The sequence below is a fragment of the Thalassophryne amazonica genome, chromosome 1, assembly GCF_902500255.1.
Source record: "Thalassophryne amazonica chromosome 1, fThaAma1.1, whole genome shotgun sequence".
Classification (NCBI taxonomy): Eukaryota; Metazoa; Chordata; class Actinopteri; order Batrachoidiformes; family Batrachoididae; genus Thalassophryne; species Thalassophryne amazonica.
Genome location: NC_047103.1, coordinates 5,020,344 through 5,033,936, shown reverse-complemented (window position 1 = coordinate 5,033,936; position 13,593 = coordinate 5,020,344). Strand labels below are relative to the sequence as shown.

General features: G+C 45.2%; 1 protein-coding gene across 1 annotated transcript in view; it reads right to left on the bottom strand.

Moving 5' to 3' along the window:
• LOC117524748 (sodium channel protein type 4 subunit alpha B-like) overlaps positions 1 to 13,593 on the bottom strand; it is a 295,022-nt gene that overhangs the window by 66,480 nt on the left and 214,949 nt on the right. Inside the window, exons 23-24 of the mRNA XM_034186600.1 lie at positions 2,839 to 2,993; positions 2,320 to 2,493 (exon numbers count right to left, since the gene is read on the bottom strand). Of these exons, the coding sequence (XP_034042491.1) occupies positions 2,320 to 2,493; positions 2,839 to 2,993 (329 nt within the window). The remainder of the gene's footprint in view (positions 1 to 2,319; positions 2,494 to 2,838; positions 2,994 to 13,593) is intronic.

Sequence of the window (13,593 nt, the reverse complement as noted above, 5' to 3'; positions counted from 1 at the left end):
AAAATGTGTTAATGAAGCTGTGGAGAACAAAATCAGATGAATTATTAGTTATTATCTGTGATGGAGGAATGCTTCAGTGTCCAAACTGTGGAAGAGAAACAGATTGTTATTGTCCATTTATCAAAAATACTGATGAGATGTTTCCCTGAAGGATCACTGAGAATTTATGTTTCACCCTTTTTGTTTTTAAGATTCTGAATCTACGCTGTGAAACTCTCACATCGAGAAAAGCTGCAAAACTGAAATGTATATTTGTGAGGTTTTGGTCCTAATGGAAGTAATTTTTATCAAATGTGAGTGAAGAAATTTTTTTTCTTTGTATTGTGTTTTTGATGAAGAAAATTTAATTTTTTTTTATTATTATAATACTGAATGTCTATTTTTAGTACATTTTATTTTTTGGACATATTCTGGATTCTGCTGCTCTCTTTTTTCTAGATAATGAGCTGTAAAATATAATTTTGTCATTCGTGGCCATTTGAAGTTGTGACATCGAACCTCCATCATGCGGAAATGTTTGCATCAATCCGCGACGACACATGTTTCAATTCCACGACATAGTCGCGGATCCGAGGTGGTTTTCAGCAAACTTCCAGGTGGGGATCTGCTGCGTCTTACCCTGATCCCAGCGAAGCGGGATGCGGCTCGGAGAGGACGGAGAGCCCTGAGTGTCCTCAGTACCCGCATGGTGCTGATCTGGTCCAAGGAGACGGCCTGAGCCAGCTGGCCCAACACCGAGATCTACAGGGTTCAGGGTTCAAGAGTTACACAACACAGAAATCCTTTGAGGAATCATGTTTTGTCCAAAAGGAGGAGAAGCAGAGCTAAGAAATTATTTTACTCATCATCTGTCTGCAGTTGGAAGCAATAAAACATCAAACATGAACCAAAATCTTAAGACTGATGAATCCGGTTTTTCTGTCCAAGATCCCCCAATACCTGGTTCTTCTCGCTTACTTTTGTACCAGGCAATTTCCCAAACCACACAGTGATTGATGGGCTTGAAGCCATCCGGTAGGAGCACGGTCCAGGTCCTCTTGGATCCACTGGGTGGAGGTTCTCTATGAGGTGTCCAAATGACCAAAGTCTTGTCGGTCTGACTGAGCCTGGAGGTTAGCTGGACACTACAACCTGGAGCCACCTCAGCGGACCTGAGGTGGTGTTCTAACTCTGTGGATAGTGTCCAGGTCCCTGCAGTGTACAGCAGGACTCACTGTTCTCAGACATTAAAAAGTAAGCGTACCTGCTTTGGAGCCAACGTTGTCCAAGTCGGCATGAATCCGGATTCAAGGTTCGTCAGTGACGTCATAACATCTGGTTCCATGTCACCTTTAAATGTCCTCAGTTCCGACCAAAACTCAATCACTTTTTCTTTGACCAACACACAACCATTTTTAATCCATATGGGCTTCAAACATTTGAGTGAAACATGTATGACCTTAACTTTGACTTTTGAAGGCCATATGATCATTAGAAAGATGAACTGTAATTTCACATTCATAGCAGCCATAACCAGCACGGGCAGCACAGTGGGCTTAGTGGTTCGCACCGTTGCCTCACGGCCAGAAGGTCATGGGTTCGATTCCCACCTCTGTCCTTTCTGTGTGGAGTTTGCATGTTCTCCCTGTGTTTGTGTGGGTTTCCTCCGGGTGCTCCAGCATCCTCCCACATCCAAAGACATGCAGGTTTGGTGGACTGGAATCTTTAAATTGTCCTTAGGTGGGAATGTGTTTGTTTGTCTGTATGTGTCCCTACAACAGACTGGTGTCGTGTCCAGGGTGAACCCCGCTTCACGCCCTATGACTGCTGGGATAGGCTCCAGCCCCCCGTGACCCTTAACTGGAGTAAGCAGATATAGAAGATGGATGGAGCAGTGATAACCGTGTCTTTAAGCGGTTCTCTGAAATAGCCATTCTAAATATTTCATACTGGGACAAAGGCTTGATCTTGAGCTGTGACCTTGTCTTCTAACCCATTTATGTCCAAATCAAACCACTTTGTCCTTGGTTGACCCTCAATATTTCCACCATGTTTGGTTCAAATCAGACTGCTTATCTTGTTGACACACAGAGCCAAAAGCAGCACCCCAGATCTGATGCTGTACACCAACCAGGTCAAACTGCTTTACGTTGGTCAAATGTTAAAACTGGTTTGGTCCAGGTGGATCTGGTTTCACTTCACATTCTCTCCTTTCATAGTAAAACAGTGGTTAGAAAAAAAAAATCAAGTAATAAACAATAATAAAAGTGAAAATCTCTCATTTCTTCACTCAGAAGGTTTCACCAAAAACAGCAGTCAGATGTCTGGTCAGTTACTTACATCAACGATGAGGAAGTCCAACCAGCACCAGTAGTTGGTAAAATACTTCTTGAAGCCATAAGCGAGCCACTTGAGAATCATCTCCAGAATGAAGACATAGGTGAAGATCTTATCCGCAAACTCCAGCACCACCTTGACCACCCTCTTCTGATCGATGTAAATGTCTTCAAAGGCCTGCAGGGGGCAGCAGATAGTGACACGAATGAGCTGTTCTCTGCAATAAGGGATACGATTTCAAGCAGTGCACAGATCCATCTGTAGATGTGCATAAATCATCCGTCCATCCATCCATCCATCCATCCATCCATCCATCCATCCATCCATCCATCCATCCATCCATCCATCCATCCATCCATAACCCTATCCATCTGTCAATCCAACATCTATCAAGCCATCCTTTTGTCAGTCCACCCATTCAAAAATTGATCCATCCATCCATCTTATCTGTATGTGATGTATATTGTGCACATTTTGAACAGCAGTGGCCTGAGATAACTGAGGCTTGTGGGCATGTCTGACCAGCGCTCCAGAGCTCAGAAGGATCATGAAGATGATGAAGGTTTCGAACCAGCTGTGTTCCACGATCTGGTAACAAGTCTTCCTCAACCTCCACCAGATCTGACCAAGTCCTGCTGTGGTGTCTATGTCGCAGTACCCACACCGCGTGACGCACACTGTGGACAGCAGACAGACAGACAGAGAGTGGTGATGCTGGTGCCCTCTGCAGTGATCTTAATAAGAGGGCGGCACTCAGAGAGCGCACGCCGCTGCCACATGCCAACCATCCTGGACCCTCATGTAAAGTTCTAAGTAAGAACAAAATTAAGTCTGTGTGTAAGTACCAACAAAATCATCAGTACACAATCAGCTGCTGATAAATTGCATGTGTTCTAAAGCACGTGCTCGTGCACTTTCATGGTCATCTGCATTCAGAAACACCCTCAATTAACCACATGTGGTGACAAAACTTTACTTTCTTGTTGCTCGTGTTTGTCACTGGAATAATGGAATAAGACAGCAAAAAGAAATTAGTTATTGGCAGTGGTGGGCACAGTTCCGATAATCCGATAACCAATAATTATCGAAGATAATGTTTGCATTATCGGATTATCTTTTTAGATAACTTTGAAAACCATTATCGGACTAATTATCTTCCGATAAATTTTTGTCCAATAATTTTTAGACCATTAACGTGGTAAACAAAGCTGCAGCTGGTCTGCTCTGTGTCAGCCTGATCCCGTCAGATCTCAGAAGCTAAGCAGAGCAGGATCTGGTTAGTACTTGGATGGGAGACCTCTTTGGAACACCAACGGCTGTGTGTGTTTCTCCAGGTAAAACTGGAGTTGCGTCAGGAAGGGCATCCAGTGTAAAACTTGTGCCAATTACCAATGCAGATCTGGTTGTATCCTGTGGCGATCCCGAACAAAACCGGGAGCAGCCGAATGAACAACAACAACATGGTAAACAAAGTTGAACAGCTACAAACACTTATAAAATTTAAAATCAGTTGAACACCTACCTGTTAAATGTTTTGTAGCAGATGTGTAGTTCAACCCTCTGCAAACAGAGGAGAGCTGTTTCTAGAAAAAAACGCTCTATCCTCTGCAGGCAAAGGAGAAGTGGTCACAAACAAAAAAAAAAGAATTACTTTTAACCCCATACTGATACGCGGCCAATATCACCCAGGTCATCCAGAGGCATACATTTTTAACTCATGGTTCAAATTTTAATCAAACTAATTTCGGACAAGTTATTTATTTAAATTAACACCACGTCTGAAGTTTTATAAAGTAAAAATATCAGATATACGAGGTCTATTAGAAAAGTATCCGACCTTATTATTTTTTTCAAAAACCATTTTTCTAATGGTTTCCAGCTGCCAGTCTCTAACAGTTTCTGAAAAAATTCTGATGGAAAAAAAGCCCAAATCATTCCGCCATTTCCTGACAATGAAAATCCAACGAGGGGGCTGGACCACTCCTCACTCAAAGCCTGCTCACAGGCGAATGACGCAACTGACAGGCGTGGACAAACTCACGCATGCGCACGAGGGTTCAAGCTTGTCTGACGCAATCACACGTGATTCAAATCAATATGGTTTTTGAAAAAAATAATAAGGTCGGATACTTTTCTAATAGACCTCGTATGTTTTAGTTTAAAAGTAATGCACTAATTTTTAAGGTTTTAGTGTGGACATGCTGTGTCCAGGTGCATTATGGGTAGCCAGGATAGGGTAATCTCAGTACATTCACAACAGGAGAAATGCATTTCAGACACTCTGTTCAGGCTCCATGGACAACAGCATTAAACTCTAGTGCCTAAAACTCTCGTGAATATATTCTCTGGGTTTATAGACGCTGTTATTGCGTTTGTGTTTATTAAATTCCACACATCTTAAATGTAGCAACACAGATTATCTGGAATTTTGTTTTGGCAAGTTTTCAAGGTCTCTACTGGCATCTATTGGCCAGTAGTGTTCATGGCAGTCTTCGCCCTGAAGCTGGGCAGACAGTATATGACATTTTCAATCACTGTACTCAGTTCCAGTTCAAACTGTACCACAGAACCGCACAGTGTAAAAGTTCAGAGTGCACGATTTATGTTCTCACACACATTGTACATTCAAAAACCACACGTCGGACTTGTGTTTCCAGAAGCAAAACATAAACCGAAGCTTTTTTCAAACTTAATTTACAAAAACTCTTGATGGGAGACATCAAAGTTTAAAACAACAACAACAACAAAAAACATTACAAGACAGGTCTGCGGTGTTTGCACAGGCACAGTGCGAGAGGTTGGCGCTTGTAGAGCTTCAGCAGCAGGATACCCTCACGACGGCCAACCAGAATATCAAATACGTTTGATTTTTATCTGACCATACGATCGGCGATCAGGAGGTGGTCGTGAGATGTTAAACGCAGCTTGTTACTCCATGTATACTAAACAATGCAGGATGCACGATTGCGATCCAAAAATTCTCGCATGAATGAAAAATCAGCTGAAAAAGGGCCAAAACTCGCACTGGCACCAGTAGATCATGACAGTGTTCTATTTATTTGGACACCGGTTATATCAGATGGTTATCTAATTACAACTTGTTTTTTTGAAAATGCCTTTTTTTACAAATAAAAAAATGGCATATTTTACAAAAGCACATTTATCTGTAAACACCAACACACGACACACATCACATTAATGTGTTGTTTTACATAGAATTAATCAACCAATCAGTGTAGCGGATGCACATTTTACCCAGAATGCTATCTGTCTGTATTTGTTACAAAACCTCAGAATTAGTGCATTATTCAACATTAAAAGATATATATCTTAACTTTGCACAAATGACAGAATTGACATTAATGGAGTTATTCTATCAGTATTTATTTTATTTATACACCAAGCCGTAAGTCAGCATTACTTTATTTTCCAAGACCTCGACCTGACGGGAGCATTGTGATTGAGTAGTGTTGAGCTTTGTGGCTCCTCTCTTTCAGCTTGCTTCTCTGCTGGAAGCCATACAGTAAACTGGAGCTTCCAGCAGGGGGCAGGATGCTCAAAGACAGAAGTGCTGACTCATTGTTTGGGTCTGTCGTCGCCTTTGATGCTTCCAGAAGCGATCGTGGTGTTAAAACTCAAAATCAGCTTGTTAGTAGTTGTAAGTGTACCGGAGACAATACTGGAATTTATTGGTTATCTGTAACTTCAGATACATTTTTGGGTGGTTTATTGTTTTAACTTTATCAAAAATAACTTTTCAGTTATCTGATTATCTGTTATCGAAGTTAATTTTTTGGTTATGTGTGCCCACCACTGGTTATCGGAACCATCTGATCTCAGCATTGAGGCCACCTGACCTAAGCTCTGGGAGTCACCTGACATCAGCATTGGGGGCTACCTGACCTCGGCACTGGGGACCACCTGACCTGAACTTTGGGAGTCACCTGACCTCGGCATTGGGGACCACCTGACCTAAACTTTGGGAGTCACCTGACCTCGGCATTGCGGGCCATCTGACCTAAGCTTTGGGAGTCATCTGACCTAAGCTTTGGGAGTCATTTGACCTTGCCATTGGGGGGATACCTGACCTCGACATTGGAACCACCTGACCTCGGCACTGGTGGCCGCCTGACCTTGGCATTAGGGCCACCTAACCTCGGCATTGGGGACCACATGACCTCAGCATTGGGGCCACCTGACCTCAACATTGGGGTCACCTGATCTCAGCATTGGGGACAACCTGACCTCGGCATTGGGGCCACCTAACCTCGGCATTGGGGACCACCTGACCTTGGCATTGGGGCCACCTAACCTCGGCATTGGGGACCACCTGACCTCAGCAATGGGGCCACCTGACCACGGCATTGTGGGCCACCTTACCACAGCAATGGGGCAACCTGACCTCAGCATTGGGGACCACCTGACCTCAACAATGGGGCCACCTGACCTCAGCACTGTGGCCACCTGACCTCAGCATTGGGGACCACCTGACCTCAGCAATGGGGCCACCTGACCTCGGCATTGGGGACCACCTTACCTCAGCAATGGGGCCACCTGAACCTCAGCATTGTGGCCACCTGACCTCAGCATTGGGAGCCACCTGATCTCGGCATTGGGCCCACCTGACCTTGACATTGGTGGCCACCTGATCTCGGCATTTGCGCCACCTGAGCACAGCATTGTGAGTCACCTGACCTCAGTATTGGGGCCACTTGACCTCGGCATAGGGGGATACCTGACCTCAACATTGGAACCACCTGACCTCGGCATTGGTGGCCGCCTGACCTTGGCATTAGGGCCACCTAACCTCGGCATTGGGGACCACATGACCTCAGCAATGGGGCCACCTGACCTCGGCATTGGGGACCACCTTACCTCAGCAATGGGGCCACCTGACCTCAGCATTGTGGCCACCTGACCTTGGCATTAGGGCCACCTAACCTCGGCATTGGGGACCACATGACCTCAGCAATGGGGCCACCTGACCTCGGCATTGGGGACCACCTTACCTCAGCAATGGGGCCACCTGACCTCAGCATTGTGGCCACCTGACCTCAGCACTGGGGCCACCTGACCTCAGCATTGGGGACCACCTAACCTCGGCATTGGGGCCATCTGACCTCGGCATTGGGGACCACCTGACCTCGGCATTGGGGCCACCTGAACTCGGCATTGGGGAGCACCTGACCTCAGCAATGGGGCCACCTGACCTTGGCATTGGGGACCACCTGACCTCAGCATTGGGGCCACCTGACCTCGACATTGGGGCCACCTGACCTCAGCATTGGGGACCACCTGGGGCCACCTGACCTCAGCAATGGGGCCACCTGACCACAGCATTGTGGGCCACCTTACCTCAGCAATGGGGCCACCTGACCTCAGCATTGTGGCCACCTAACCTCGGAATTGGGGGCCACGTGACCTCAGCATTGGGGGCCACCTGACCTCGGCATTGGGGCCACCTGACCTCGGCATTGAGGACCACCTGACCTCAGCATTGGGGCCACGTGACCTCAACAATGGGGCCACCTGACCTCGGCATTGGAGGCCACCTGACCTAAACTTTGTGAGTCACCTGACCTCAGCAATGGGGCCACCTGACCTCAGCATTGGGGGCTACCTGACCTCAACATTGGAACCACCTGACCTCGGCATTGGGGACCACCAGACCTCGGCATTGGTGCCACTGACCTCAGCATTGGGAGTCTACTGATCTCGGCATTGGGGCCACTGACCTCGACATTGGTGGCCGCCTGACCTCGGCATTGGGGCCACCTGACCTCGGCATTGAGGACCACCTGACCTCGGCATTGGGGATCACCTGACCTTGGCATTGTGGGGCACCTGACGTCAGCAATGGGGCCACCTGACCTCGGCACTGTGGGCCACCTTATCTCACCAATGGGGCCACCTGACCTCGGCATTGGGGACCACCTGACCTCAGCACTGGGGCCACCTGACCTCGGCATTGGGGACCACCTGACCTCAGCATTGGGGCCACCTGACCTCGACATTGGTGCCACCTGACCTCGGCATTGGGGACCACCTGACCTCAGCATTGGGGCCACCTGACCTCGACATTGGGACCACCTGACCTTGGCATTGGGGCCACCTGACCTCGACATTGGGACCACCTGACCTTGGCATTGGGGCCACCTGACCTCGACATTGGGACCACCTGACCTCGGCATTGGGGAACACCTGACCCCGGCATTGGGGCCACCTGATCTTGGCATTGGCGGCCACCTGACCTAAGCTTTAGGAGTCACCTGACCTCGGCATTGCGGACCACCTGACCTTGGCATTGGCGCCACCTGACCACAGCATTGTGGGCCACCTGACCTCGGCATTGGGGACCACCTGACCTCGGCATTGGGGACCACCTGACCTCAGCATTGGGGCCACCTGACCTCGACATTGCGGCCAACTGACCTAGGCATTGGGGGCCACCTGACCTAAGCTTTGTGAGTCACCTGACCTCAGTATTGGGGCCACTTGACCTTGGCATTGGGGCCAACTGACCTCGGCATTGGGAGCCACACAAAGGCTTTGGTGGTTAAAAGATCTGGGCTTTGAGGGCCACCAGACATGGGCTTTGGTGGTTCTCAAAGAGTGGTCTTTGAACCACTAGTGGTACATGAGTGATCCATGAATATATTGCTAAAATATCACATTTGAAATTAATGAACTTAAAAGTGCTTCTGAAAGAGTTTAAAAACAACTCCAAAGTCTAACAGATATACTGTTGGAAGGTTTTGGATATGATGGCCTGCGAGATTTTGTTTTTGTTGTTTCATTGGTCCTCGGTCTGAACAAATCTGAGTAACTCTGCTCTAAACATAACTAAATGTTTTACAAATGGAGAGACACAGCGTTAAAGTGAAAATGAAACAATTCACACATCACCATGATCAATATACTCGACACATTAACTCGAGTTCAGCCTTTTGTGTCGCTGTTCTGCAATTTTTCTGTCAAAAACACATTTTGTATTTTATTCTGGAAATTTCTACATGAAATATATCAGTGTTGAGAAGCTGCATAAGAACAGCTTACGATTATTGCAGCTATAAATATAAAATGAATTAAATAACATCAACATAATGATGATAAACAAGGTAATAAATTAAATCACGTCCAAAAGTGGGCATCACTCTGCGGCGACTGGCTCGTGCTCGCTGCAGATTCAAAGTGTTTCTCCAAATGGTGTTACCATTCTTCTTACATTCTTTGTTTTTCTTTTTCGTTTTGAAGCTGTTAACGATCAGAACCACCATGTGACTGCTGGACGTTATGACTCACGACATCCTTTGATTATCTGTTTCACCTGTTTTTACGAAGCACTGCTGAAGACGCCGCTCAGCCTGTTGGCTCACACTTTGTGATGTCATCATGCTTTCATCTCTGAAGAACAACCCATGTGTGTTCTTTATGTTCTTATTTCAATCTGTTCTTCGTTTGTTGGCAGAATGATTTCTTGGATTGATTTATTGATTGATGTGTTCACTGTAGATACTGGCCTCCAGCTCTTCAGATCTTGAATGCGGTGTTAGGCTCCATCCTGAGAGTGACTGTGTGACCCTCCAGATGGACCCGAACCTTCACTCACTTATCTGTCAGAGTGCATCATCTACTAAGTGAGCTGCAATCAGAGGATCAGATTCCCGGCCGTCCACACGGTGTGTCCATCAGCTAACGCTAAGAGCCTGTTAACGTGTACAAACACAATAAGTGAGTCCATAAGCAGCGACGGGAACAACGAACCGCACCCTCACGTTCACATACCCACCAGATGGAATCCAACCCCAGAGGGCCTGGACACAATAAATGGAAGGAAGCTATAAGGAACGGTGACCACGGTGGGGATTAAATCCTGGATCCACACCAGGATCTTCACAAAACCAAATGTGTATTTACTGACATGTCTTTGGGGAGGTGGCGGTCTGCAGCAGTGGTCACATCCTGCAGATCACCTGACCTCTGTGTTTTCCAGCTCTTCCAACTGCTAACTACCTGAGTCAGGTGTGCTCAACCAATCAAGAGCGAGGAAACACCAGCTGTGGCTGCAGCAGGTTAGACGTGGAAAACATGCAGGATAGGTGACCTCCAGGAACAGGGTCATGACAGCAGGGGCCTGTACTACGAAGCGGGGTTATTGGCTTATCAGGGTAACTTTGGGAGTAAGTTGATGACGTGTGGAGTAACTTCCCGGTTAACCCGTACTACGAAAGGTGGATAGGTTTCCACCGAGGCATGCTGCCACGGCAATTTACACTGTGTGCAAAACCTGCTCCAAGCAGGTTATGTTCCAGGATTAGCTTGAGGTTTTCGCTTAACCACTCCCTTTATAAGTACCGTCCATCCACCTTCAATCACTCCGAAGACAATGCCGGCCTACCTGGATGATCCGTTTGATATTGGGGCACAAATTGTGAGGGGCTCTCTTCACAGGGCGAGGGTTTTTAAAGACCGCCGGAATCCGCTGACATACCCGGACGATATTCTCTATGAAAGATATAGATCCTCAGCCGAGGGAATTCGTCATCTTTGTCAGCTGATCGGGCCAGAAGTCTGTAACATCATCCATCGTACACTGTAAAAAAAGACTGTTGTTTTTACAGGAAAACACTGGCAGCTGTGGTTACCAGGGAATTCCTGTAAAAAATACAGCGGTTAAATGTACAAAAAGAGAGCTCTTGTTTGTAGATTCAACAGTTCCTTTAATGTGAGTCAGCCGTGGTTCATTCACTGTAAATCCATATACATATTATGTCTGTAATGTTATCTACTGTGCTGCTGTATGTTTTACAGGAATTCCCTGGTAACCACAGCTGCCAGCGTTTTCCTGTAAAAACAAGTCATTTTTTACAGTGTAGCAATGCCCCGACGATCGAGCAGATAATGTGCCTTGTGCCTATTTTGCCAGTGGACAATTTATGTATTCCATCAGTGATGCTGAACATCTGAGATTCGCAAGGTAGTACTTGCTCTGTCTAAACTGTTGGATGCATTTGTCGTTTTCCCTGGTCATTTATCCGCAATGCAAATCAAAGAAGGGTTTTATGCAATCGCGGGTAATTACTAATATCAAAATAGGTCTAATGCATGTCCATTAATTAGGCGAAGTGGGGCTTATCAAGCTATGAATATAAACCTACTGTTTTGAAGGATGAAGGATGTTTTTATATTTCATCTTCACCTGCTGCTATTACATCTGACATATTGACAGGATTAGGAATAGCAATCATACAGTCAAGGTAGCCTATTTAGGAAACATTAAATTAACCTAACATTTATTAGGAGGCCTATGCCCACTTCTGAATCGTGTTGCATCTGCGCATAATTAATGAAAGAAGGTCATTATTTTACACATATTAGACATTCCACAGGTTAATCATCTGTAACAGATTTGGAGAACAATTGAATTGTTCTTACGCATTTACCCGATCAGCAATACATTGCCAACAAGCCTGTCTTGCTTTATTGGCAGACGATGTGTTCGATTTCCCCCTTAACATTAATTTAAATTCCTTGTAGCTCCACATAATAATCGTGCATTCTTCTCCGGTAAAGTAAGGTGACCGCGCCATCATTGAAAAATGGTGACGTGTGCTGCAACGTGCCCCTTTTATGTGAACACGCACAAACTCCACTTAGGTTAACACAGGTTCAACAAATCAACATCTTATTCAGCGTCGTAGTACCGATTAACACCACTTGAGGAAACCAGGTTTTGTCAACCCCGGTTTAAGAGGTTGACCCTGGGTTACATCTGAGTAAGTTAACCCCGCTTCGTAGTACAGGCCCCTGGTGTCCAAGTTAACACTCTGATGTCCAGGGGTGTTTTCTTGATTTAAACAGAGATTCAGTAATGTGTTGCATATCAACATGTTCACAACAAGCTTTCAGAATATATGTCACATGTTTGTGTCAAGAACACTGTAAGTCAGAAAAAATTAAATGTATTTTAGGAAGTTCTTCAAATCTTTATTCATGATGAGAAACTGTTGTGGTGCTAGAACTGGGTTCACCAAAGCATTTGACTCACACAGGGAGTGTAATATATGAAACAAATTGTATATCAGTGTATATCCAGCTTGATGCCCCCCCTCTTATCAATGGAGGGGGGTGGGGGTCCATAGATCCTGGAAAATGAAAATAGCTTATCCATGTGTTTTTTGATTTTTGATTTTTTTGATTTGTTTTTTACTTTATGCTTTGTCTGTAGTACTAAAAAAAAGTGTTTTCAGGCTGATGGGGGAGGTTGTTTTTTTTTTTTTTTAGCATTATGAGGGTTTAGTAGCAGTATGAATTTATCTGCCTCCTGAACAGAGCGACGGTAGGCAGGGAGAGAGGGAGACAGACAGACCCATGTGACCTGCTGGCTCAAGGACAGTCTACAACAGGGATCAAAATTAGAGGTGACACTCTGTAGTTTCAGAAAGTGGTTGAATGAAATCTCACTGAGGCTGATGAACATGCCAGCGCATCCAAGTCTCATGTCTATTAATAAATCTGTGATGGAGCGTTAGAGATAATGCTAAAAAAAAACCTTGTCCTGTTTATAAATCTACCTTAATGACTGGATTAAAGAGCATCAGAGAAATGAGATGAATAGCGATTATAATTTTTGATGTTATAGGCTCTATAATTTAAATTAATGTAAATTAATGCATTATTTTGACAGACATAATACAAAAGTCTGAAGGGAAACAGACATGATGTTTCTTTATTTTCCCCATATTTGTCTTCTTTCTGTATCTGCAGGAAATCTGCACATTTTATATTTGTTTTTGGATTGCTTTTTGTACCCATATCCCACATTCCATCATTGTGAAACTTCCTGGAGAGGAAAAACCAACCCTCTGCATTGAGATGTGCAGACTCTGGTGCTGGAAGCAACACAGCACCTGTCAATTAAAACTCGGGGGCGCCAACGTCGCTGCCCGACTTTAGACTTTAGAGGATCCACTTCAAAAATGTCAACAACGTCTAATTTTGTTCTTAATGAATAATTTCCGTAAAGAGTTTTTTTACATGCTCATGCCAACAAACCAATAATTAAAGTAATAGAAGTAAACTCAGCACATTGCTGCCGACATCTGTGCACAGCAACTAAATAAATAAATAAAATAAAAAAACATTATCTGAGCTTTGGCTGCTCTTCACTCCACTGATTGCTTCTGTAATTAGAGCTCTGATTACCCAGACTCTGTTTCCATGGCAACTAATAGGCTTCTCCTTGATACCCCGAACGCAGTGGAAATCTGACACTCT